The sequence below is a fragment of the Malaclemys terrapin genome, chromosome 9, assembly GCF_027887155.1.
Source record: "Malaclemys terrapin pileata isolate rMalTer1 chromosome 9, rMalTer1.hap1, whole genome shotgun sequence".
Classification (NCBI taxonomy): Eukaryota; Metazoa; Chordata; order Testudines; family Emydidae; genus Malaclemys; species Malaclemys terrapin.
This window is the reverse complement of record NC_071513.1, coordinates 93,347,468-93,375,355: the sequence shown is the minus strand read 5'-3', so window position 1 is coordinate 93,375,355 and position 27,888 is coordinate 93,347,468. Positions and strand designations below refer to the sequence as shown.

Below are 27,888 nucleotides of genomic sequence, written 5' to 3'. Positions count from 1 at the left end.
TTGTTTGAGTTTAACTATACGTTTGTGATTGAAGAAAGGCAAGACATGTCGGATATTTCCCTCATGGGAAAGAGGGGTGCTTTAAAAACCTAGATCCAGTTTATGGCAGTTTGATTCTTTATTAGAAACAACATTCACTCTCCACATTTTACAGGTATATGCACTAGCATATTTTTTTTCACTTATTTAATATGTCAGAAAACATATAGTGCATCTCTCCATGGAGATACTCGGCATGGAATAACAATAATTTGATATAAAAATAGAGAGCCTGGAGTGTTTTTTTAAAAAGGCATAATTTGAGCACATAGCTTCAGAGTACCACACGGAAAATGTACAGTATCCTTTCAGATTAAGCAATAGTATTAAAAATGCTTATGAATTTATTTAACTAACTATCTTTCTTTACTTCTTAAATCTAAATGATATTTCCACTTAAGAGGCTCTGACAAAGGCCTGATCATTCAACCTGCCAGGATACACCAAGGTTTCCTAGGTGTCTAGAGAATCGCATCAAAAATTCTATTGACATCATTAATACAACTTGGCTTTGAAAATCAAAAGACCAAATAAAAGAAGGATATTTTGTCTCTCTCTGTTTAATTCATAAAAGGCTACAGAACTTTATTTTCAAAGTTACAAGATCTTAAGAGATATGTTTCTGCATTCCTATCCACCACCTCTGTCTTACTTTCACTAGAATAACAATGCAGATCTTTATTTTCAGGCTGCAATATTCCAAGAAAAACCAGCAGGCATACAATAACTAGTAAACTCAAAAATATTCTAATGGTTTGCTTTAAAACAGGAGGGGGGGGGGGAAGAAAAAACAAACAAAAAACAAAAGCACCAAGTCTCATGTATCATTCATAAGAGTGAAGTACAATAGGCTGACTTCTACTACTATTCATACAGTGACCATGGATAAATGATCAAAAATAGAATGGGTAGAATAGGCACAGTTTAAATGATCTATATCACCATGTAACTGAAATTTCCTTTCTTTTACTAGATCAGACATTTCCATTAAGGGTGAACTGAAATGTGTTTTTTTTCTTTTTAAAAGAAATAAAACTTTATCGAGCCTTTTCCCCCTCAGGGGGATCACATTGAAAATCAATACGCATACAGTATACAGAAAATATTTTTAGAGTTGGGAACATGCAGATGTATATATACACCGTCAGATTTTGTTCCCTACTAGTAATGTGAAACCCATGAGTTCTAACAGCTGAACAGATAATACAATTATTCCTTTTCAACCATTCTCTCTTTTTTCCCTTTTCTCTCACTATAATTAATAGCTAGCTAAGTAACTTCAGAAACTGAACAAAGCCACAGCAAAACAGAGCGTAGCGATATAGAACCTAAAAACTGACTCTGTTTGAAAGAGTTTTGCCAGGTAGCTTTTGATACTAAAGAGGACTGAGATCAAGAAAACATTTAAAGAAGTCTGACCATGAAGGCAAGAGAAGAAGTAGGACTGATTCTTGAATGCTGTTGCCCTAGATGAACTTCAATGTGTGCAATGATTCTAACCCATCCTTTTTTAAACTATTCTACTGGGTTATTTATTACAGAATTAAGCTTTCTGCTGTGTAATAATTACAAAAAAAATCTTACTATATCTCCCTTGTGTTTGCATTTTTTTTTCTCGCTCTTGTTTCTGAATTCTCTTTTTCTTCCTCGATTTCCCTCAGTTTTATTTTTCTATGCCCAGAAACTGTTCTCTCTGTCATTCCATCTCACTTCTTTCCCCTTATGCCTTTGTCTGTGTTGTGTTTGAAAAAAAGAAAAAAAATTCCCTGCTCCCCTTCAATTTCTCCCTCCTCCTTTCCTATCTTTTTCCCATCCATCTTTCCCTTTGGATAGCAAAGGAAGTTCACTTCTGAGTCAGGACTGCAGAAGTAGGCCTCAAACATATAGATTCTGTCAAGCAAAGTCAATTAAAATTTGTATTTAAGACCTCAGTGATGTGCGCAGTGACCATGATATATTTGTGTGAAAGCAAGTCCAGAACTCCCTGCAAGTCCAGTTTGCTATTTTCTGAACAACAATATGAATGAATGGTGTTATCCATGTCAAACAGGAATAGGAGTGCGGACATTTGGGACCACCTCTGCTGCCTGATACACTTGAGATTTTCTGAATTCTCTCCCTGTCCGCAAAGGTTTTAACTGCAGATCAGTAGTGCCATCAGCAGACGAGGGTTAAGACAATAGAGAACCTATCAGCACTATTATTTGATCCCAGTACCCTTTGATTTTTATACAGGCCCAAGCTACATGAAAATATACAGGCTTTGGCACTCTCAATAGATTGCAGGCACCCAATCTACTGGATATGTCTCCCCTGGAGCTAGAGGTGTGACGGCCAGCTTGAGAAGACAACTGCACTAGCTCTGATTGAGACTTGAGATTTGTCCTGCTTTGAGCAGGGGGTTGGACTAGATGACCTCTTGAGGTCCCTTCCAACTCTGATATTCTAGGATTCTATGAGACAGTGAACTACAAATAGAAACATTAGCACAGTGGCGTGAGCAGCAGGACGAGCTACACCTGAGTGCGATCCTGTCCAAGATCCTAAGTACGTACTTGAGTGGCTAGTTCCTCCAGCCATAATAGCTACAATTCTATTTTTAGCACACTAGCTTGATGAGAGCTAGAACAGGTATGTCTCCTCAAACTGGAAATTATACCTTCAAGGTACTGTGTAGACATACCCACAGTTGGAGTACACTCAGGGGAGTGGTGTCCTCGGAATACAAGCTGACTGTGCTCTACCCTGATCTCCTTAACCGTCACACTGACTAGTGATGTTGTAGTGCAAAGGCACATGAGAAAAGACGATGTGTGACTCTGAAGTCAACAGTATTCCCAGCCCCCAGCATTCAGAAATCATGAATCAGGCACTCAAAAAAAATCACAAGATTATTAAAAAAAAAAATTATGATTTTAAGCCAGTACATTTTAAGCTTTCTTTGCCCTCTGGATTTTAGAGACTAAGTTGTGCTCAGGTCATGTTTTCCTGCTTTTCTCTGCAACCAGGAGGGCTAATGAAAGCTGAGATTCTCACAAATCCAGGAGCTGGAGCCTTAAGAAAACAACAACAAATAAAGTGAGACATGCTATAAAATCACAGGAGTTGTCAGAACTGCAACACTCAAACTTTCGAAGTTATACAGTCTGTTAGTGCTACAGCAAACTGCAAATATTCATCATCATCTACATTGCTGCTCTGCAAGACTCTTAGGACTTGGATCTTTTCTTATAGAACTTTGACTGTCTGATATTAATTTTTGCATGTGAGAGTGGGTTCATGTGAATAAATAAAATATTAAATACTTGGTAGGCAATCCACCCTGTAGTATCTGCTCTGTATCATCTCCTCTGGAGTCCAACTCCTGACATTCAGACTTCTGATATAACCGTATACTTTATTCTTGCTATTTCACTACACATATATTGTATATTAAAACATGCCCATATCCATATTGTACATTCTAAGCATGGACATCACTGAACGTACACAGTAAAATGGCAGTTGAGCCAAAATGTTTTGCAGTACATTTGTGCTACCACATATGGCCAGAATAATTTAAGCCTCTTTCTTTTATACGTTATCCCTTTACCTAAATTTCTCCAAGTACATACCTGTACTTTGAAAGAATAAGAGCAGGTACCACTAATAATGTAAAAAATGATCTGTCACGTTGGAACCCATAACATGGAAATCAGTGTCAGGTAAAAAGTCCAGTGAAATAGTTTCTAATCAAAAGACTTGTCTGAACCCTGATTACATATTCTGAAACTCTTTGGCATGGACATGCAGCCACCAGTATCAAATGTAGGGTTGACAGAAAACAAGCTTGCCAAGGAAAAATAGAAATGACATGATACCTCAGGCACAGACACTGGAATACAATGAACAATTCAGGCTTTACAATTAATAACACGGCTTACAAAGATAAGTTAAAGGAACCGGACTGTTACAACAAGCCATAACAGACTGTAATTAGTAGGTTATTGGTGACAGATCCAAAATCCACTGAATGGGAATCCACTGACTTCAATGGTCTTCAGATCACACCTGAGGCAGTTAGGAGCCTAGGGTGTGCATCATTGGCCTTCTAAATGTTCATCCATTTATGGCTGACAGCTCTTGCTATCCAGTACAGCCATGTTGCATTTCTCCACCATACAGAATGTGAGAGTGCGAGAGAGAAAACTTTAATTTCATGGGCCATATCCTCAGATGGAATAATCTGATTTAGCTCCATTACACCAATTTACACAAGCTGAGGATCTGGCCCCATGACTCTATGTTATATTTATCTCCATAAAAGTATTTTGAGATATAGCAAGAAACACACTGAGAAAATAAAGCTCTAGCATACTCCTCACTTAACGTTGTCTCGTTGCTAATCTATTAGGGAACAAGCTTGTTTAAAGTTGCACAATGATCCCTTATAATGTCGTTTGGCAGCTGCCTCCTTTGTCCACAGCTTGCAAAATTCTCTGGAAGAGCAGCCCCTCCTTGTGGAGATTAGAACTATGGGGGGGCGGCAGCCCCTCCCCCCATCAGCTCCCCTAAATCCCCTGTAAGGTATGTGGCTCGGCAGCTGCCCAGCAGCAGTTCAGCTGTCCCTCCCCCCACTGCCATGCCGCTCCTGCCCTGTCCTCTGCCTTGGAGCTGCTCCCGGGAGCTTCCTGCTTGCTGGGAGGGGGAGGGGAGAAGGGTGCTGATATCAGTAGGGTTACCATTCGTCCGGATTCCCCCGGACATGTCCGGCTTTTTAAGCTAAAAATAGCGTCCGGGGGGAATTTGTAAATGTCCGGACTTCCCCCCCATGCAGAGCACGCGCGGCTAACAGTGCTGCCGGCCGGACGGTGTCACTTACTTGGGGCTCCGACACTCAGCCCGAGAGGGCTCCTCCTCCTCCCTCTCTCCCTCCCTCCCTGCATCACAGATCGGCTCCAGCAGTTCGGAGCTCCTCCCCCGCTGCTGCCCAGTTTCTGAGCAAGTTCACCAGACATTAGGTGAAGAAAGGCCAACAACAAGGGGGGCAGGGGGTCGGAGAAGGGGCAGGGAGGTTCTGGAGGGGGCAGTCAAGAGACGGGGGGGGTCGGGAGTTCGGGGGGGGCTTTCTGGGGTTGGGGGTGTGGATAAGGTTTTGGGCAGTCAGGGTACAGGTAGGGGGTAGGGTCCTGGGGGTCATTTGGGGGGGTCTTAGGAGGGGGCAGTTAGGGGACAAGGAACAGGGAGGCTTAGGTAGGGGGTGGGGTTCTGGAGGGCAGTTAGGAGTAGGGGTCCCAGGAGGGGGCAGTCAGGGGACAAAGGGGGGGGTTGGGAGTTCTGGGGGGGGGCTGTCAGGGGGCAGGAGTGGGGAGAGGGATCGGAGCAGTCAGGGGACAGGGAGCAGAGGGGTTTAGATGGGTTGTGAGTTCTGGGGGGGGCTGTCAGGGGGTGGGGAGTGGTTGGATGGGGCATGGGAGTCCCAGGGGTCTGTCTGGGGGTGGGGGTGTGGATAAGGGTTGGGGCAGTCAGGGTACAGGTAGGGGGTAGGGTCCTAGGGGGCCAGTTAGGATGGGGGGAGGGTCTCAGGAGGGGGTAGTCAGGGGACAAGAGGCAGGGAGGCTTAGGTAGGGGGTGGAGTCCTGGGGGGCAGTTAGGGGAAGGGGTCCCAGGAGGGGGCAGTCAGGGGACAAAGAGTGGGGGGAGGGTTGGGGGTTCTGAGGGGGGGAAGTGGGAGGGGCAGGGGCGGGGCTAGGGCAGGATGGGGCGGGGCTAGGGCAGGACAGGGGCGGGGCTCCTCCCGTCCTCTTTTTTGATGCTGGATTATGGTAACCCTAGATATCAGGATGTCCCCCTGCCTCCCCCCCCCACACTCTGTACCCCCTCTCCACAAAGCAGAGGAGGGAGACAGGGCTCAGGGACAGAAAAGAGGGACTTTGCTGGAAGCTGTTGCTTCTTGTCTGATCTGCTTAAAAGGGCAACATACGTGGGGTCAGTGTCCTTAAAGGGGCAATGCACATCTCTCTCTCTCTCTCTCTCTCTCATTCATGCACCCCTTCAGCCCCCCAGCACTTTGGAAAGTCAGCACCTGTGCATGTGCTGTCAGGAGGAGGGAGGGGTGCGCTCCAGCTGGATAGCGTGGTTCTCATTATCACATTCAGTTTTTGCAGGGAAGTGTTTGCAGCTATTGCCCTGCATCTATTGTGTTTCCTCCCTCCTGCCTCAGTCCATGCTGCCTTGTAGAGTGTGAGGCTACATTAACAACAGCATATTAACCCTTGAGGGCTCAGCCGACTGTTAGTTCATCATTTAGCAGCAAGGCATTCCCTAGGAAATATTTCACCCTCTTACTCCACCACCTCAACCAAGCTTCACAATCATTCATAGCTGTGTACAATATTAAATTGTTTGTTTAAAACTGTTTAAAAGTTATACTGTATATGTATATAATATCTTTTGTCTCATGAAAAAAAATTCCCTGGAACCTAACCCACCCCCCATTTACATTAATTCATATGGGGAAATTGGATTCGCTTAACAGCATTTCACATAAAGTCACATTTTTCAGGAACATAACTACAACGTTAAGTGTGGAGTTACTGTACTGCATTCTACACAGTTTTATCCCAAATGAGCAATGAGAAGTTGTGAAACTACTATAAAATTATGTGTGATAGTCCAAAATATTAAGAGGCAACTCTCTCATTACTTTATTAAAGCATGTTTTTTCTAGACTAATCAACATATATCGAGGGACTATTCAAAGGCAGATTATTCAATCATGATCATGGTTCATCATGAAACTATGATTCATTAAATGATTCATACCTCCTCCAGCCTCAGGGTTCAAGGATGGGGTTCTTATGATCCCCTTTTAAGTTGCTTTGGCATGAAGGACCCATGTCATAACAACCACGTTTCCTGCCAGGAAGGACCAGAGGGGACTCCCCCATCATTACTGCTCCTTAATCTTCTGTGCTCCCAGCCTCAGGTTCAAAAGACCATGTCTATTTTTTTTTTTAATCCAGAGGAGTTACTATTTGTCTTGACAGTGCAGCTACAGTGCCTGCATGCTAAATCTGCACCCTGATAATCCTCAGGAATTTTTTTGTTAGAAGTGTGTCCACAGCAGCTGTTTTTCTAAACGAAATAACTCCAAATGTGCAAAGCATTCAGTTCACAAGGCCCATGTATTTGTAGCTTATAAGAAATCCTGTTCTTACACTCTTATAACTTAAGAAAAAGGATCTGATTGCATTAAGTTCAATTTGTTTGTAGTCTTACATCTTGTTAGAGCCAGGGCTTATTGGAGCTATAGCAGGGTTTATTCACAGCTTGGAGGGGGGAAGGAGGGTGGAGGGGGTCTACTAGTGCCTGCAGCTGGGGATTAGCTCTCTCATAGTTGCAGTGCTTCCTCTTAATGGCATGGCCCTCTGGCCAGGTCATTATACCGTTTTCCCCTTCAAGGGTAACAAAGTCTCACCTGATCAGCTGTCTGGGTGCCATTCAGGCATTCTTCCCATTCAAGACTGACACTTTCCCAGAGGAATTTAGGCCTGGCTACTATTCCAGCCTCCATTGTGGAACCCAGTGGAGGGACCCTAGGCCCAGCAACTGTGGTTTGCTCAAGCTCCAACCCTGTTGCTGCTTCCCTGGGCTCATTCCTACCTCTCTTCTCCATCTTCTGGCTCACCTCTGGGTTTATCACTGGAGCTTCCCCTGCTCCCCATGGCTACTTCCCTTTCCCAGTTTCTGGCCAGGATGTGTAGTCCAAAGCAGGCTCCCAGGGCTTACTCTCTGCCTAGCCAATGCCCCTCCTCTCTAGAGAGGGGCTGCCGAGCTCCTCCCTACGGCTCTTTTCCTACCACCAACTTTCTCTCTTTATAAGCCTATTCCAGCTCCTCCCCCAGCTAGGCTTCATCAGTCATTAGGCCTTATCAGTCCTTGGCTCTCCTGCAGATGCAGCCTGTAAGGTTAATTGGCCTATTTCACCTGTTCAGGTTTTGTATGGGGTAGACACCCCATCACAGGAAGGATGTGAGGAGGAAAGAGGAAATGAGAGCATCTTGGAGGATCAGAGAGCGGTTGCTAGGATATACTAGCAGGTTGTTTGGAGGGATACTCAGGTCATATTAGAAGGCTGAGAGAAGATCCAGAAAACATTCAGATGTTTTAGATAAGCATTTGAACTTTGCCTTATCAGGTTGGCCATTCATCAGAAGCTAGCAGGCAATACAATAATACTATATCTTTTCCACTGGCAGAACCCAACCTAGAGGCCATCCAAAACCAAAATGTCACACAACCTCCAGTAACCTCTTCTCTACTGGGGAGGCTGGCGCCAGCCAGCGTAGCTCAGAAAGTGAGTTGGCCACCTTACCTGGAAGATAAACTGATTCAGCGCCACTCTTGGGGAGGATCCAGGAAGAATTCCTGTGGTGTCCCATCCCATAACTTAGCCATTCACTTGTTGTAGATTTCCCACAAAAAGGATGGTGATGGAAGTGCAACACTCTGCCATCCAGTGGGAGTCAATCTACTGCACCAATGGTACCAATTCAACTGTGCAACATGTCACTGACCACGAGACAGAAAGTTACATAAAATACAGCTTATATAGGTTTACAAGTTTTCTTGGCTCCCGCAATCTCATCAGTATCCCCAGTGGTGCACATAACAATACTAATTTGACTGAAAGACATGTTACTTTTAGCTATGAAATAAACAGACCCCTAGGAAGGAGACATTTCATCTTTGAAAACAGCTTGTCTGACTAACAAGCACAATTTGCCAACATGAAATAAAGCATTTGTGACTCAGGTAAGGCATTTCAATTTCCCTTACCTTAGCAATGGTCTCATGGAGGTTGAACAAGGGATCCAGCTCTTCAGTTACTGTGTTATGTGCAGGAAAGAGAGCTTCAAAGAGAAAGCTTGGACTCTGTGGAAAAGGGAAGAGAAACCTCTTAGGACTCCAAACAATTTCTGTCATCAGATGCTTATTGGATTTCGTTTCAAGATTCAAAGGACTGCACATTGTTTTAAAGTTTGTGCTGATTATTAGAGTTCATCTTACTGATCTAAATGACTCATTCCAAGCTGCTGAAACAGACACTAAGAGCCTAGTTTTATAACTGTTTCTGGAAGGATGGTTGTCTTCATAATTATATTTCCCAATACAGTTGAGTCTTCTACCTAGAAGTAGAAGATCCACACTGATTTCATTGTAAGCTAGCTAGCAATTTGATATCTGAGGTGATCAATTATGTTCAGTGTTCAGAATATATACACATATGATAATAAGGGATAGATAGATAAGTAATTCCATACACACAGAGGTCATTAATTTTTATGTGATGTGCACTTTTTTGTACAATAAGCAAGGAGGAGGTCAGATTGCCCCTGTAAAAGGCTCACACGAGCCTAGCGCCTTATGGAGTGGATTTGCCTCAGACTTACAGAAAACAAATTAATGCTGAACTCAAGATAGCCACCTACATGTTAAACTCCTTAACATACACAATATTCATTCACAGAGGTCCACAGCAAATACTAAACAAAGTTGGGGTCCTGACTGGCCAGGTTACTTGGCTTAGGGCAGAGAGATCGATCCTTCCTTTCCTCCCTCCCTCTCCTGGGTTTACCCAAATGTGTCCCCTAGCAAAAACAGCCATCTCTTTTTATCTGGCCTGCTGGGCCTTGATTGGCCTCCACCTGCTCCTGCCTCATCTGGGTGCCAGAGATCCAACTCTTGCTGGTTCTGGCAGCAGCTCATGATGGTAGGCCCCTCTAAGCCACCCCTGGAGAGGTAAACTTGCTCTTCTTCCCTTGCAGCAGGATACCTTCTTAGGGTGGGATGCACTAAGGTAGGGTGCACAAAGGCAGTGGAGCCTCTGGCAAGGGATAACAAATGCGGGGTACACCCCATCACAGCCCCTTCGTTGTCACAAGCAAGAATTGATATTTATGTGGCCACTCAGTCCATACTGTAATGTACTCCACATGGAATCTGAACATCATACGAAACTTACTCTCTCAGGAGAAGTTTGATTTAATTATTTTTTTTTTTTACAAAAACTGATCAGGATCTGGTTGGACTTAGAATTTTCTGAAGCCAAGCCTGATTCTAAACTGGCTGGGGACCTGGATTAAGAGAGTTCAATGCATAAATATTAACACTCAGAAAAAAAAACTTTCTAAAAACAAGCATGTGAAATAAGTGCACAAAATAGTTAGGAAAAGAAATCTGCACCACTGTTTTATGTTTACAGTGAGCATAGTGTGTGCAGGGAGAGAAAGGAACAGAGCTGTTAATCTTATTATTTGTACCGTCTCATTGGACTCTGTATAATTTGAAGGGTTTCTTATGAATTCTCTGCAGAATGACTGTTATCCTATAATCCTTTATCTGACAACCCTCCCAGAATTTCTAGAATCCAGTTTCCAATTAAGGCAGGGCAATCTCAGAGCAGATGTCTGTCTTCTTTCAGAGGCCACCCATCTTTCTCTGTGAAGGACACACAGTGCTCAGACATTAACAGCCACTCACCAAGCGGGGCTAAGTAGAGAATGTATTATTAGTGAGATTAAATTTATATTTAAGGTGCAAATAATGGCATCTTGAGGCAAGAACTGTGTCTTCATAGGGTTTTGCACAGCACTTAGTAAAATGTGGCCCCGATCCTCATTGGGTCCTGAGAGTGCTATTACAATACAAATAATACTACCATCAAGTAAGCTGAATTTGCACCCTAGGATCAGAAATGCCTAAATCACTCTGCAGTACTGTGTTTACATCGCTATAAAATTAACAGTGGTGCATATCTAAATTCTTTTGGGATTAAGTTGCAAGGAGGATCGAGTGCAGACTATGATATGGCTGAAGAAATCCTGAATTTGAGTTGATTGTCTTATCTATTCTGGCTTTTCTTTCCCAGCTGATTACTCTAAGACAGACCTGTGGGCAATACTGACAGATATTACAGAACGTTCTTAGAGGCATTTCCTTTCTACCAAATGATGAACTGATGGATACCTATGCCTGTCAGACTAAGATCTTTGAAGTTTCTCCATCCAGACGTTTATTGACATCCAATAGTCTCTGCCCATATCTGCCAGAAAAGACTTCTACCTAGTACGCACATATATTAAAGTTGTGCCTTTAGGAACTGTAAATCTGGCAACCACATTTAATCATGTTGCCAGAACATTATTTCCAGTTAGAGATTGCATGCTGTGAAGTGGTGAAATAAAGCTTTGATTAAAAAAAATGTTAACACTGCTCTGAACTTCAACTGTTTTGTGCACTTTAACTGGACTGATGTGTAATGCCTGCACCCTCCAACCTTTTCCACTTGCTTCTGATACCTAGGAACGTTCTCGGGAAGTGAGCTGAAGGGAGAGAAACTAGAGGCTTTGTTTTAGCTCATGAACAATTTATACCCATGGCTGAGCCTGCCTCTTTCATAGAATGGGTTTTAGGTTTTATGAAGGGCAAGCAGAAACGCTATTTTGGCAAAAGCTTTAGTTGGTCTTAATTCCAATGAAGTCTCATCCTTCCAAGTTAAAAAGCAAACAGCCCATAAAAGATATGTGAATTATGCATCCACTGGTGGGTACAGTGGTATCTCTGTAATATACATATTGAGACATGGAAAGTCAATGGGAGCAGGGGGGCGGGCAGGTAAAATTTGTCCCATCATTTGTAATTCTATAACACTTTGAAGTTTGGAGGAAAAACAGATATATCGATATATAGACATACAAAATGTATCAGTCAATGTTCCCCTTTCATCCTGGGGTGACTGTTTCTGATGGTTTCCCACTAGTCCCAAAACTTCCTTAAAAATAATATGATGGAATTAGCACACAGATGCATGACTGAACACAAAGATTTGGACATTGTATAATTTGTCATAGAAGTATCGGAATAATAAATGACGTAATACGTTGCTTGACGTTATTCTTCCCCTCAGAGAAATATCACTTTTTTTGTAAGACCTCAGACAAGAATACGCATGAAGTCATTTATTATAAAGATACTATACAGACATCAGGACTGATTCATAACACCTATTCATCTTTATTTTAAATGTTTATACAGGAATTGGCTCACAGAGCAAGACCACTTCAGTTATGGTGGGTAGTCTGTCTAACGCAGCATCACTAATGCACTTAATTATTATCCACATAACTGCAATCAATCAATAAATAACTTAGAAACAATTACATTATTTTTCCTTATTCTTATGTACCTTATTAAAAGGTAACCGAAGGAAACAATTACAACATTAGATTTGCCATACAAGATATGACAATTGGTCCACCTAGTCCTGTACTCTACCTCTAGACTTGAGACTTGATGCATCATATGTAGCAGACACACACATATATCCCTCTGTAGTGAAGTTGTATTTGTGTATGCTGTTTGGGATGTCTGTCTCTTTTAGACGCTGACCTCCGTATGAACTTCCTATGTATTCCCCTTTCCTGTATACAGGCACTTCCTTCCAGACCACCATAAGCTAGGCAGTGGGACTTATACATTCATAAACATGTTCCAGTTGTTACCTGTAGTTGAATTGGCTGAATGTCTGTTCCCAGGAAGACACAATGCCCATTATCCCAATGAATCTATCGATTAGGCCTAAGATATATGTAGGAGGAAAATTCCTTCCAACTTCTGCAGGCAAACAGCTAACTCCATGAATCACAAGGTTTATTTCTTAATCTCATTCTTGCCTTACATTTCTGCAAACATCAATTTGTGAATTGCTCAGTTCAGCATTTATACTCCAGAAAATCCACATTTTACTCTGAGCCGCTGCAAAAGTGTGGAGAATGCTCTGAGAGAGAAGATACCTTCTTTGTGTATATAACAAAGCAGCCTCTGAAAGAATCTGCAAATATCTATTACCAAATAGACCGAGATTGTCAAAAATAGAATCCTAGATTCTGGCTCCTAAGACACCTACGTAAGTGGCTTGATTTCCTGAAGTGCCGAGCACTCAATAGCACTCACTGAAATTAATTGGAGCTTCTTTGTAGTCAGCAGTTTTGAAAATCAGGCCACTTGTCTAGGTGCCGTCAGATAGCCAATTTTAGGCTCCTATTTTTAAAAATAATCTTGTCCAAAGCTTTTATGCTAAAATCTATTTTGAGCAGAAATGTCCTTTTAACCCACAACAGTTTATTTGTATGTATATATATAAAAAGAATCAATTTATGTCATAAATAAAAGAGCTGTGTGCAGCATCCCAGTACTACCTTCTAAACTATTTTAATTACTGTAGTGTTGACTTGTTAAACCCTCCCACTGGTTATTCTGCATTGTTAGAACTTCAAGCAAAAGGTGCTGCACAATACACACCAGAAGTACTCTGAAGGTGCACAAAATGGCACCTGGCATATGGTGATCATCATCATTAGCCAACAAGGAAAGAGAATCAGTGCATATTCCTGTTTGATGCCACGAGAACTTTGATCAGCAGCCATCAATCAAAGCTCTTCTTCTTTCAAATGGAATTACACAAATATAATTTTCTGTCACATTACAGCTGATGCAGAACACCATATGACTTTATGATTGATGTAAGGGCTTCAAAAAAAAATCGTTGACATATGTCACAGCACTGGAAGCAGAACAGCTAGCTTTTGCAATATTTCTAAGGTGAAAAGTTAAAATAAGTGAGGTGAGGGCAGAGATGGCAACACAGTACATTAATTATGACTCAGATTATTACCCTGGCCTTGCTCCTCTCCAACAACCTACAGGGCAGAATGTATTAGACTCCAACATTTGAAAAATATAAATGAATGGCAAATCCTTGTGGGTAGCCATGTCTTTAGGATCACACAGGTATGCGTCTTTACTCTGATCTGCTTGGTGAGGCTTTAAAAAGAAATCTTACACAATCACTGTGTTTTTACTGGGTTGGAGCACTTTAGCATGTGGGAAAATGCTGTGCATCTCTGCCATAGAGAAAGGATGACAATTCCAAACCTTCCTAATGTTACATGCAGTGTAACATTAGGAAATCTCGTGGTTGCCATTAAAAAAAAATCATTTGCCAATCGTACCAAAAAGGATGCTATCAAATACCTCACTGGCATCTGAAATATTTCCATCTGTAATAACAGGTATGTGTTGGGAAAGGTTAGTTTGTAATTAACTGTATTGTATAGAACTACTAGAAACCCAGGCATAGTCTGGCTCTATTCTTACATAAAAATAAGGTCAAATATTATTGTCTTTCACATACTGAATTCACCATAGGAAGCAAAATGAATTTCCACAAGAACTGAAGCCCACTCTTTAGCCCAAAGAGTATAGGCAAAGATTTCATCCCACAGGATGTTTCAGGAACACCTCTCAGCATTTAATAGCCAGGGCAATGCTTCCCAGCAGTGAAAGGATGAATGAAGTGTTCCCATTTATTCCTTCAGCAGGCTCACAAATGCATGTGGGATTTTTTGCAGCAATTTGCTAAGCAAAGATGTTCACTGCTTTGGTAAACACGCAATAAGGGAAAGAGATGCTAACCTTACAGCACAGGAGTCTATCCATCCTTTATACCTCTCCCCCACACAATAGGAGTTCCAGCATCCTTTCAGATCCTGCTTTCTCCATGAACAAAGCAAGACTCATCACATCATTGTACCTTCCGTTAATCCCCCCCAGTCACGTGCTAGGACACAAAGCAGATAACTACATATGCCCTTCTGATCAGTCACTACTTCTGGCCCCACGCCAGTCCAGTCCTGCCCCACTGTGACTAGTCTATGCCCTGCCGATTTGCTCGGCACCTCGATGAAGTGGGTAAGAAATTGTCAGCAGGAGGAAGCAGGTCACATCAGGTCTGATGGAAGTGGTAAATAACAAGGGGAAAACATAATGGTAATTGCTCCTTCCAAGGAATTTCATAATGCCATATGTAACAGTGGAGTGATTTTCAAAATCATGGGCAGATAGACACCCAACTCCCCTTGTAAGTTTAGCACCTAACTCCCATTTGTGTCTGTTGAAAATCTCCCCCTGGGTTCCTACAATGCATATATCCCTCATATATATGCCCTTTGTGACCCTCTGCTAAGATCTAGCCAATTATCCAAGTATTAATATGTGAACCTGAGTGGATTAAATACTTTTGTTGCTCTGACAGTGGTTTAGAGTTCTCATAATACAGTTTTCATAACATATATAAAAGTACTACAAATAATCCCCAAAGTCCCAGTGTAATGCCTTTTGCTCCTCTTTGAATCTGTCTTCTTGAAAGGAAAAACTGACACGCAAAAAACACCTTTATTTTAAACTTAGCTCCAGAGAGCATCTTTTTCCCCTCACCTTCCTTTCAGAATTATCAGGTATCCTTATCTTCCGACTACTCATTTAATGAAGCATTCTGTAAAATTAGAAAGACATTGATGTTCCACTTTTCAAACAATGGGTCACTTCTGATTAAACTTCGATTGAACATTCAACTTTCAATCTTAAAACAAATTGCCTCCTTTTCTTTTTAATTTGGACCCAATTTCCTGCTGCCCTCAGGTCTCTTGACAGTAATTAATTGATTTATGAATCAATTAAATGGGGATGGGAAATGCAAAAAAAACCACCTTGCTTCCTTTCATTTATTTATGAGGGATATATGCATTGCAAGCTACTCTTTGTTTACTAGGCTCATTTTCTTGACTAATCCCATCCTTTCCCAATTACTAAGCTCTACAGAATGGTTCCCTTTCATTTTCTGGCCACTACATTTGCAATCCCTTGTGTACTTAGTTACAGTGCTCTTTCTATTTAGATTGAACCTTTCATCCAACACACTTTAAACATTAATTAAACCTCACAGCATCTTTGGGTATTGAGTTTAAAGTGTGGCAAGTATCATTCCATGTTTTAGAGAGCCACAGTTGTTGCCATTAAAAATCAGCATTTGCCACACAGTGCATTTCCCCTCCACTTAGAATAGCAGGGCTGGCCTTACCATGAGGCGACCGCCTCAGGTGCCAGACTGTGTGTGGGGGGGGGGGGAAGGGGGGGGCGGCGCCACTACGACCCAGAGTGTAGAAAATTGTGTCTGCTGCTGGTGCATATGTATTCTCTCTGCTCTAGATGCACAGAGATGGTGGAGTACTGTGCTGGAGGAAGGAGGGCACAAGAGACTTAACAGGCAGGCAGGAGAAAAGGTGAGCGGGAATAACAGAAAGCAGCAGGAGCTGCAGGGAGAGACAGGAGGAGCAGGAGCGCCACCAGCTTTTCTGCCGCCCTAGGCGGCGGAAGGTCCCGCCCCAAAATGCCGCCCCCCACAGAGGCAGCGGAAGGTCCCGCCGCTGAAATACCGCCGCGGCCGCCGCTCCCCAAATTGTAGCGCCCTAATAGGTTGCACCGGCCCTGAGGAGGAGGAGCCTCTTCTGTACCTCTCTAGCACCCCCAGGAGCCTGGACTGATTAACACCAGCTTCTCAGGGAGCTTCCTGTTTCCTGCTGCTTCCCTGAACCCTCTTGAGGAGAACAGGGAGTCAACTGAAGTAGTAGGAGCCACTTAGGCCCTTAAGACGCTGATATCTTCCCTCACTCAGGCCCTGCTACCAGCCTGCTTATTTGTCCCCTTCAATTGAGTGTTGAGAGCCACTATAGCTGGCACAGAACAGCAGTCATGAGTGAAAGAAGAAAATGTCCCTCTGAGGCAGCATTCAGAAAAAGAAAGCAAGCAAAGGAAGCTTTTCTATCTAAGCAGGAAGGAGCTCTCCTGAGATACATAGACACAAATGTTCACGCTGAGCCTTCCGGCCCCAGGGAGGATGTGAGTAGTGAGGAGATGCCTGATCTTCCAGTTAGTCAGAGTGCAGGTGACCTGGCAGCTACTGCAGCATCCATATCTCCATCTCAAATGGATGTAACCATGCACATTCCTGAAGAAAAGTGTAGATCAGAGAAGAGTGTGGTGGAGGCACAAGAAACAGCTGCTGCTGAGTTTAGTTCCTTAAGTCTAGATGATCCAGGACTGTGGACCCACTTAAGCAGTAGCCTGAGGGATTTCCTTGTACTGCATGGGCCACAGCAAGTACAAAACTTCATGTTCCCCAAAAACAATGAAAATAGAAGTTTCCATCAAACACATTACTGGCGTGAAATCCCCAATAGTGACAAAGTGGAGAGGCCATCGCTTATGCACTCAAAAACCCAGAATGCTGCATACTGTTTTTGTTGCAAACTCTTCCAGTCTAATGTTTCAGCCACATTGGGTTCTACAGGCAGAAAGGACTGGAAAAATCTGGCTAGAAATCTGGCATGCCATGAGAAGGCAGCAAATCACTAGAGAGCATTCCATAGGTGGAAAGAGCTTGAGATGAGACGAAGGTTAAATGACATAGATGATCAGCATCAAGAGAAGCTTGCATCAGAGTCTCTTTACTGGCAAAATGTTCTGAAAAGGCTCATTGCCATTGTGAGAATGCTAGTTACCCAAAACCTAGCACTGCATGGCACTTCAGATCAGCTGTATGAGCCAAACAATGAAAACTTCCTTAAAATTGTGGAGCTGATGGCTGAGTTTGATGTTGTATTCCAGGAGCATCTAAGAAGAGTCACCACCCAAGAAATGTACACACACCGCTACCTTTGGAAAACAATTCAAAATGAGATCATACAGTTACTGGCAACAAAAGTCAAATAGAAGATTGTGGCAGATCTGAAGTCAGCAAGATATTACTCTGTTATTCTGGACGGCACACCTGACATCAGCCATATGGAACAAATCACTTTAATGGTGCGTTTTGTAACAACAGAACCTAGCGAAAATGTCCCTGCAATGATGACTGTCAGAGAGCATTTTCTAGAATGTATTGACATTGATGATACTACAGGAGCTGGTATGACAAATGTGCTTCTTAAAAAACTGGAAGATACGGGAATTGCAATAGCTGACATGAGAAGTCAGGGTTATGATAATGGGTGCCAACATGAGAGGAAAGAACAGAGGAGTGCAGAGACGGATCCGAGAGTTAAACCCTCGAGCTTTTTTTGTCCCGTGCAGTTCTCATTCATTGAACTTGGTGGTCAGTGGTGCAGCATCAGCTTCTAGTGAGGCTGCTGAATTTTTTAATGTAATTCAAAGCATCTATGTATTTTTCTCCGCATCAACTCATCGATGGCAAATTTTGAAGCAACATCTGGGAACATCCTCTCTGACACTGAAACCACTGAGTGCCACACGATGGGAAAGTCGAGTGAAGGCGATAAAGCCTATCAAACACCAAATTGGGAAGATAGATGATGCCATAGTTGCCATTATGGAGGATAATGCTATGACAGGAACTGTTTGTGGGAGAACTGTGGCAGAGGGAAATGGAATCACCAGAAACATACATAACGTCAAATTTCTGTGTGGCTTAGTGTTGTGGCATGTCATACTATTTGAAATAAATGTTGTAAGCAAGAGACTCCGAGGTGTTGACCTTGATATATCTGGAGCAATGGGACAACTGGACAAAACGAAGTCATACCTACAGTCGTGACGCTGCTTGCCCCCTCTTGTGCATGCCCCTGCCCCCCTCCAGCCACTCATAACTGCATAATGCAGCATGGATGCATTGTTGCTGGGTGTGATGCTCACATAGCAATGCAATATGAACACTCAATGGGTCTACAGGTCTCACAGATCCAGCCTTACTTTCCAGTACAAATGTACCCATTTTGGCAGGCTCTGCAAGGAAGTCTGGAGAGAGGAACACCCCCCCAGACACACACACCCTTATCCAGATACAATTAGACTGAGTGGTGCAGATGGAAGCACTAGTCTAGTGCTTCCATCAGTCCTAAGTTCTCCAAAACAAATAGCGAGGGACAGGTAAAGATGGGATCATATCTCTGCTCTTTTCACCAACACAAACCAGAGAAACCAGAGAAAGGGTGTCAGACCCTTTGTGGAGGCAGTTGCTATGCTGGGACCAAGAACTAATCTGTTGTCTGTTCATACAAAGAATCTGTCTGTTTTGTCCGGTTGGCCTTCTTGTAATACGATAGCAAGGAGTTTAGAGTTGCATCAAGCTGGGGGAATACACACACACAATTTCTGGACATTGAAAATTAAGCAAGCAAAAATTCCCATGATCTCTCAAAACAGAAAATGTGTAATTGGGCAATTGAATCCACCTGTACAGTATGAAGCACAAAGTTGTGCCAGTGCCCAAAACTTATTACCCAATAGCAGATGCTGACAACTGATTGGCTTCATTTGTATTCAGGACCAGTGCCAAAGTCTGTCATAGCATGAAGGAGAAAGACACATAAGAAGAAAAGATAAAGGGAGAGCAGTGAACAGAACAAAAATACTTCTGAAATCTGCACTGCAGGCTCTCTCACTAATTCCTTCTTCCCACTTATCCCAAGTCAAGCAACTGGCACATGGTGCTTTGGCAGCAAACATACAATTGTATGCTTGTCAAATAGGTGTTTCATCTCCTATCAGCAAGAGTGCCAGCTTTTTCAGTCTTTTTTTTTTTTTCTGGGAGTGGGGGGAGGAGGGAAAGGACTCGCTTGGAGAAGCTTCAGAGAAAGCAGCTCATAAGCGAATACTTTTAGTTCATTTATCAACCTTCTGGCCATTTTTTTTTTTTTTTAATGAAAGGGTATATGATCTGGGAAGCTTTCCAACTACATCTATCAAAAAGTGGAGCATGCAACACTAATTATACCAAGGGCCAAATCCTGCTCTCAAATGCTTGGGCCAAGTTAACGTGGAGTGCAATTCCCTCAATATCAATGAATGTACGACATGCAGGTATCCCAGGGCAGAAGTTCCTAAGGAAAGGATTTGGGGCACCCTCACCAGCAGAAGTTACACAATGGATTTAGGGAAAGTTAGAACCTGTTTTTGTGACAGCAGGCCACAGCTGATTTCTCCCAATCCAGTAAATGGACTGTGACATCTAGTATGTTTACGTAGAACATATTCAAAAGGAAATGTGTAAAGTGAAGTAAATGTGGCTTTGCATATGGAAGCTGCCAGCACAAAAATTATTTAAACAACAAAAAAGGCGAAGTTTTGTCATTGGCTGTGACATAACACAGTGCAAAGAAGCCAAAAATATCATTGCAAGCAGTTTTGCCTTCTGTGAGAGAATGAACACAGCCAGAGAAGGAACTTCAGCCAAGAGGCATTTCTTTTATAATTTCCCTATTTTGTTCAGCACTAAATAACTTCCAGTAAACAACAAAAACAAATCTATTGCTTGTTAACTTTGTGTTAAGGATATGCACTGACCTCATGAAATCACCAAAAGCAACTGCACACGATGGAAGACATTAATAATGCCTGCCCACTCAGAATAGACAGAGAATACAAGGCACAGAACTGAAGTCACGGCTGTGCAATTTGGTTTACTGTTAAGCTGAAATGTAGCCAGACAAGCTCAAACCAACAATCATCAGAGAACAGAAGAATGCAAGCATTCTACATTTGTTTTCTTTAATTTTTTCTTCTTCGCAGTTAGACACAAACTGAAATGATTGCTGACAGAACCATAAATTCAGAGACTGCCAGACACAGAATGTGGTTTTTGAGCTAGTAGGATGCCTGCCTAGCTTTGTTCCTGTCAAGGACCTTGCTACCTTATTTTACTCCCTGCTACTTGACTGCAACACTGAGGGTACAGTGGGTATAAGAAGTGGTAGTGATGGCCCCAAGCCTGAAGTTTGCAACCAGACTGAAACATCTCCAAAGTCCCTGGAGCTTAGGACTCAATGTTCCAACTCAGAGCTATCACATGATAAACGTCTATAAAAATCATGACGTGTCTAGAAAAAAAAGTGTTATTTACCCTTTCCCACAATACAAAAACAAGGGGTCACACAATGAAATTAATAGGCAGCAGGGATAATACAAACAAGAAAAAGTACTTTTCCATACAATGCACTATTAACCTGTGGAACTCATTGCCATATGATGTTGTGATAGCCAAAATTATAACTGGATTCAAACAAGAACTAGATAAGTTCATGGAGGATAGGTCCATCAATGGCTATTAATTAAGATGGTCAGGGATGCAATCCCATGAGGCAAACCTAAATCTCTGACTGCCAGCAGCCAAGAAAGGAAGATGAGGTGGATCTCTCTAAATTTGCCCTGTTTTGTAAACACCCCTGAAGCACTGGTATTGGCCATTGTCAAAAACAGGATACTGGGCTAAATGAGCCATTGATCTTACCCAGTATGGCAGTTTTTAATAATGTAGTTGGGTATATTCTTGTTCAGTGGCATCTAAGCATACCAAAATACATTGATACATTGTGGGCAATGGCTATTTACCACGGTCAGGCTTAGATAAATAAATAGTGTTACCTCAGTATTTGCACTCATACTTAATATTGGGAATACTTTGTTATCTGAGGCAATTGGCAAGCTTTTAAGCATGAGCACTTTACATATACATATCCTATATATATATCCTGTATGTACATTTAAACCCATGATAGATCTATAGCTCTCATTACCCATCTCATTTGTATCTTTGTGTGGTATTTTATACATTTATATGTTATTCAGACTTGCTATTAGCAAACCCAAGGAACTCAAATATTTGTGAACATTAAAATAATGCTCAAGCAGAAATTGTGACGTGCCTGCAGGATCATACTTAGAATCCATTGCTATATCCATAGTGTGACGGGGCAAGGCCAGATGGTAAAGTAGTGAGGAACAGGTATGTTAGCCCCAGGCTAAACAAATTCCTGGTACCATGGTTACCAAATGGCAGTTGATCCAGGTTAATCAAGACACCTGGGGCCAATTAAGATCCTTCTAGAAGGCAGTGGAGATAGCTAGATTGATTGGGACACCTGAAGCCAATCAAGGACTGTCTGGAACTAGTTAAAAGCCTCCCAGTTAGTCAGTGAGGAGCGGGTGTCAGGAGCTATAGGAGGGAGCTGTGCTGTTGGAGGAATGAAGCAGTACAAATCTGTATCAGGTGCAAGTAGGGTGACCAGACGTCCCAATATTTAGGTGTTTGAGTTTTTTGTTTTTTTCCTCCACCGGCAGCACTCAGCTGTTCTCAGCTTTTTTTTTTCCCCCTTCTCCTCTGACTGCCGGCAGCACTCAGCTGTTCTCGGTTGGTTTTTTCCCCCGCCCCTCCTGAAAACCAGAGGCTGAAGGTATGCATAGCTAAGGGAGGGTGCATAATCTCCTCTGACTGCCCGCAGCACTCGGCTGTTCTCGGCTCCCCCCACACACACACACACACACACACCCGCACTGCCGGCAGCACTGGGACACAGTAGGGAATTGGGAGAGGGAGTTGTTTGTGCCGTTACACCAGCAGCACTTGGGTTTTGGGTTTTTTTTTGCTCCACCGGTGGACCCCCCCCCCCCCCTTGTGTCACGATATTTTCTTCCTGTCATCTGGTCACCCTAGGTGCAAGGAAGGAGGCCCTGAGGTAATTGTGAAGAAGATAGATATTGAGTGAGGGCTGCTGTGGGGAAGTAGCCCAGGGAATTGTACATGTCCTATTTCCAAAAAGTCAGCTTCCATAGCTGCTAATTTTAGGGTCCCTGGGCTGGAGCCGAGGGTGGGCCCGGGCTCCCTCCCCCCTCCTCTCCCTGATTAATCACTGATACTGGAAGACAACAGAGACTGTGCGAGGGAGGGTTGCTTCTCCTCACCTCTCTTGCTGGCTTATGATGAAAATGGCTCAGTAGACTGTGACCCTTGCCTCTAGAGAGAGAAGGGCTATGTGGAGGGTCACAGTGAGCCTCTGAGGCTAGCAAAATCCATCAGGACATGCAGGACCCACAGAGTCAAGGACAGAACTTTATCACAATAGGCACCAACTTTGTGGGTTCTCCGGGACTCAAGCACCCACAAGCCGCCAGTAGGTGGTAGGAGCATGCTCATGGCACACAGTGAAACCGGAAGGTGGAAAGCACCCACTGGCAAAAACAAAAGTTAGCGCTTGTGGCTATATGTACTGAATCCTGGCAGCAATGCAGTTGACAGATACATATGTTAGGAAGCAGAATGCTTTTATTTCATGAGTTGATGTATAAGACTTCCAGTTTTTATCTTTAGCACTTAGCGTAAGGTATTGAATTCACTGCACTGCAGAATGAGATCCTCCTTTTATCCATAAGCCAGATAGTGTGTGGGTGGGACTGTCACCATGCTGCAATACCAACTGGCTTCAGTTTTTGCTAAGAACAATAAATATCTGTGTGGGTGAGAGGATGATTTATTCCTTGTGTCAACCATTTCTTGGCTTTTTAAAGTGGGGAGGAAGGAGGGAAATGTTAAATATGTGAAATTCCAATTCTTCTCTTGTAAGTATATTATGAACTTTTAACTTGCCCAAAATTCACTAGAGGTCTTATACACATGAAGCTACAGATTTAATCAACTTATCAAAACAAAAGTTTAAAAAAAAATATTTTAACTCAAATTTTGTAGCTGAAAATAAAACCTCTCTTTATAGTTTACTTCTAACAAGCTATGTGTTTAATAGATTTTGGCATTTAAACGCACAGTTCCATACAAAAATCTTTTCAGATCTGCACAAATGTTAGCAAGTTCTGCATTTAATTCCAATGAATCTAAATAAATTTGACTGGCATATGGAAGTTTACGTATTCCTGTGATATTTAAATTAACCTTTAATAACCTAAGTAGAGAACAAAATGCTCTGTACAAATATTTGGAAGATGATGGGTATGCTGATGAGGTAAAGCTGCGAATAAACAATATTAGAAGAACAATGAAAGATTGCCACTCCTAGCTGTTGCTGGGGATGTTTTTAACATACAGAACATGCTGGAAAAGGAAACATCTTAATACAAAGCCTATGGTTGCATACAATGATCTGATGGCGTTTAACATGGAATATATTCAGACCCACTGGCATCTGTCAATTTTGCAAAATACGTTGGGTCAAATTCACCTCAGGTCTAATTTTATTGGAGGGATCCATTTGTCCTTTTGCCTGGAAAGTGAGTATAATGATCCTTCTTCCATTACAGCAGGGGTCCCCAACCCAGTGCCCCTGGGCGCCATGGCACCCGCCGGGGCGTCTAAGTGTGCCCGCGAACTGGCTGGCGGACGAGCATCCGCCGAAATGCCGCCGATTTTTGTCCGCCGCCACGGTTCTCCGTGGCTCGTTGTCTGGCGCCCGCCAGATGAAAAAGGTTGGGGGACCACTGCATTACAGTGAGGGCTATGAAAGAATCCTCATCTCTGAGACTGAGGTTTCTACTCAGATTAGCAGAAGGACTGGATTTTAGGGATGCTACTTAGTTGGGTTTCAAGGATGATCTTGGGTTCTTTGGGCCTCTTCACTAACATCTCACTCTCTCTTTACATGCTACCCGCTTAATGATCTCACTGACTCCTTGCTAATAATATTCATACAACAGGAAGATAAGGAATAGAGAAGGCTCCTATCTGTGACCTGGAGATGAGATACAATGCAGTGTTGGTAGGAACTTGTAAAACAATAGTACGGTACGTTCTGGAGTAATCCCCAAAAAGACAACCATTGAGGGCCAGAGTCTGAATTGAGAAGTGTCAGGAATTGGCTCACAGCTGCATAAACTCTGACAGAGAAGGGATGCCCCTTGGAATCATCAGAATAAGAGGGGTGGTAACTGGCAATTTACAATAGGTCACAGAGAAAGAGGGAGTTTTGAGCTGGAACTGGGAAGCCAAAAAGGAACAATCTTCTGCACATCCCCAAATATACTTCCAGCTCCTACATTGTTTAATTCATGTATGTTTGCTAATATTTAGTTCTACACCTACATTTCTGATTTGTGTTTTCTATTTGTTTCATGGTCATGCTAAATGCAGTGGGATTTGCACCTATGCAGTCTAAACTGCAATTAAGTCCAATGTATCCATTCTTCTTCAGAAGCATTTTTGCTTCAGCACCGGAATTCTTGCTGGAAAAACAAAGCCAAGAGCTGAGAGGAGGAAAGGCATTCAGCTCTCTAAGGGTCCAATCAATCATCCATTAAAGTTAATGGGAAGACTCTTAACAACTTCATTGGACTGGTGATCAGGCCCTAAATTACGGACTCAATTTCAAGCACAAACTGCATAAAAAGAAACAGTTTGGGATGTCATCGCAGGTCATCTCTGTTTAGGAAAACTCCAGAATTTACACTGGGCCAAACAGAAGGAAGACACAAGATGCACATTTCCAGAGATTAAAGCAAAATAAATGGGTTTAAAGAGAGATTCTGAAAAAGAGCTCTTTAAAAATCAGCCCACCAAGCATGATCAGAATTAAATTTATGCAGGTGCAGTAAGTAAGGTTCGGATTTTTCAAAAGATCATAAGAGTTAGGTGCCAAAGTCCCACTGAAATCCAGTGGGAGTTGGGAGTGAGGTACTAGCCTAGATGCTTTGCTGGATCAGAGCCTTACTCTGCAAAAAGATTTCCAAGAAATAAGACTCAAAGCATTGGGTAGGGTTTTATTTGGGCTATTTGTGGGACTATAAATGAGCAAAAATCCACTGTACATTCTTTGTAGAAGTGGAGTCAGAGGACTCAAAGATCTCTGTTTATATAAACCAGGGATTCCTTCTGAGACTTGGCCTCAATTCTAACTGCAGTTTCATTAAGCATACAATCACTGCCATTTTACAGCCAGGTACCCACTGAGGCAAGTGCAGATTTTTTTAAAGATCTCATACAGGAACTTTAAGGACTTTTTAATATTGCAAATTGAGTGGTCTTATGATTAATAACTATAAAATACTGACTGAAATGAGCCCAGTTAGACATTTTAGATTCTGCATTTTCCCAAAGCAGCCACAAAAGTTGCAGCACAGATGATCATTGTCATATCTCTGTCTTATACATATACTTATTGTGTCCAATAACCGCCATCACTGCTCCATTAATTAGAACAATTCATTTGCCCCCCGCTTTAAAAAAAAAAAAAAAAGTAAGTATAAAATGAGTGACAAATGAATTGCAAAAGAAATTTCTTTAACTCACATCAGGAAGTCAGCATTCTAGCACAGATGATACAACAAAAAGATCCTTGCCTTTACCATGAGTGTGACTTGCTGTTTTTTCTCCCCACAACACTGGTCAACCGCAGAGCTGAGAAAATGCCATACCATTTTCTGTGCAGAGTTTACTGAATTTTAGTTACATCCATTTCACACTAGCTCTCACTGTGTTTGCTGTCACAAACAGTTTCGCGGTGGTTTTACTGGCGTAAGAAGCAAATTTCAAAATCACACGCAAGTTTATTTGAGGAAAGTGAATGTTAAATTTGCTTCGAGCAATATTCACATCAGAAGTGCATTCAAACTCCTCTAGTCAGGCAGCAGGAACAATACCATCAAAATAATATGACAAAGCACAACTAGCGAGCATCCTCACATTTTAAATGTCAAACAGACAAAGAAGTGCTGATGCTCAATCCACATCTTTAAAAAACGACAACAACAAAAACCAATCAACTACACTCTGAATGGTTGTATACTTGATAATGAGTAAATATGAGGAAGTTTAATAAAAACTGAAGGAAAAGTGAAGACAATTGTAAACTCGCCATATAATTTAAAGGGAGAAAATAAATACCTACAGCTGGTCCGAATCGTGCTTCTTAGGAAAACGACTAACGCTAGGAAAGGGAAGAAAGTGTACAATCCAATTGGAAAACTGAATCCAGGAGGTGGTAGGGGAGATGTGCTCCTTTCCAGCATTCTCTCTTTCAACAGCACAGATTTCAGGGTATGCAGTAGGACATGCCACAGTTTCATCCCTCCCAAATATTCACCTTTGATAGGTCATCAGTTCTGGATGTACTAGATGCTCCAACCACTTGCCTTGGACTCTGCTATTGCATGAATGGATGGTGTGTACAACCATCTCTTTCAACTTCCACTTTCAGTGTCTCTATGATGGGGGAAACCATTATTTGATGTTATGCTGTCAACTTTCTGCTCCAACCTAGGCTACAGTATTAGCAGTTTATTCAATGATTACTTTCTAAAATGTATAATTTTATCAATTGCAAACATAATGAAATTGATATGAATTTTCAGTGCCTTACAGAATCAAGGAACCTCATCACTATATTTTACAATAAAATAGCACCATCTCATATTACCAATGCACCAAAACAAATTGCTCAGGGAGAAATCAAATTTCAAAGCAAGCATTTGGGAAATGAAATTCCGATAGATCTTGCATGTCATCTTCTATGGAATCCTTTTAGTGTCAGGAAGAGAAATCTCACCCTCATTAGCTTTCGCTAAATGTCTTATATTTCCATGATAGAGAGACTCTTGTGGCTTTAATCAATCTTGTACTGAACATCAAGTTTTCATCCTAATGGATTTGGCTTAATATCATAAAGTACGCTAGCACATGAGCAAAGAAACTCAAAACTACACTGCACAGAATGAAAAGGTCAGTTTTTTTCAGCATTTCTTGTAGTGTTGTATTTAGTATGATGTATTGGAAAGGTCTACAGACCATGTAATGTTCTTGAAGATAGACAAAGAATATTACAAGGAATAATTAAGATAATCAGATTTCAGGAAAAATTCTCATCTCCAATCTTGTATGGTATACTACTCTCTCCATGAATGGTATTCTCTGGTTTCACATGGGAAATGATATTCTTGCTCTTGTTCCATCGGTGGAATTGAGAAGTTTTCATATAGTGATTAGAAGAATCTGAGCTTTTTTAGGTGGAAAGAATTTTTAAAATATATATATTTGCACCATATATCTGCTGTAAAATGGCTTGATCCACAAGCCAATCATACTAGATCTCATAACAATCACAAGGGATATCAAACTTCATGCTTCAGGGCATGATATAATCCACGGGTGACATGAAGAAAAACATCCTCCATACCTCC

The 27,888-nt window shown here is 42.1% G+C and overlaps 1 protein-coding gene across 6 annotated transcripts in view; it reads right to left on the bottom strand.

The window, feature by feature from the left end:
• Nucleotides 1-27,888, bottom strand: part of NAALADL2 (N-acetylated alpha-linked acidic dipeptidase like 2) — an 899,698-nt gene that overhangs the window by 133,269 nt on the left and 738,541 nt on the right. For all 6 annotated transcript variants that reach the window (XM_054039851.1, XM_054039853.1, XM_054039852.1 and 3 more), the window contains one exon: nucleotides 8,860-8,955. In XM_054039851.1, coding sequence (XP_053895826.1) covers nucleotides 8,860-8,955 — 96 coding nt within the window. The remainder of the gene's footprint in view (nucleotides 1-8,859; nucleotides 8,956-27,888) is intronic.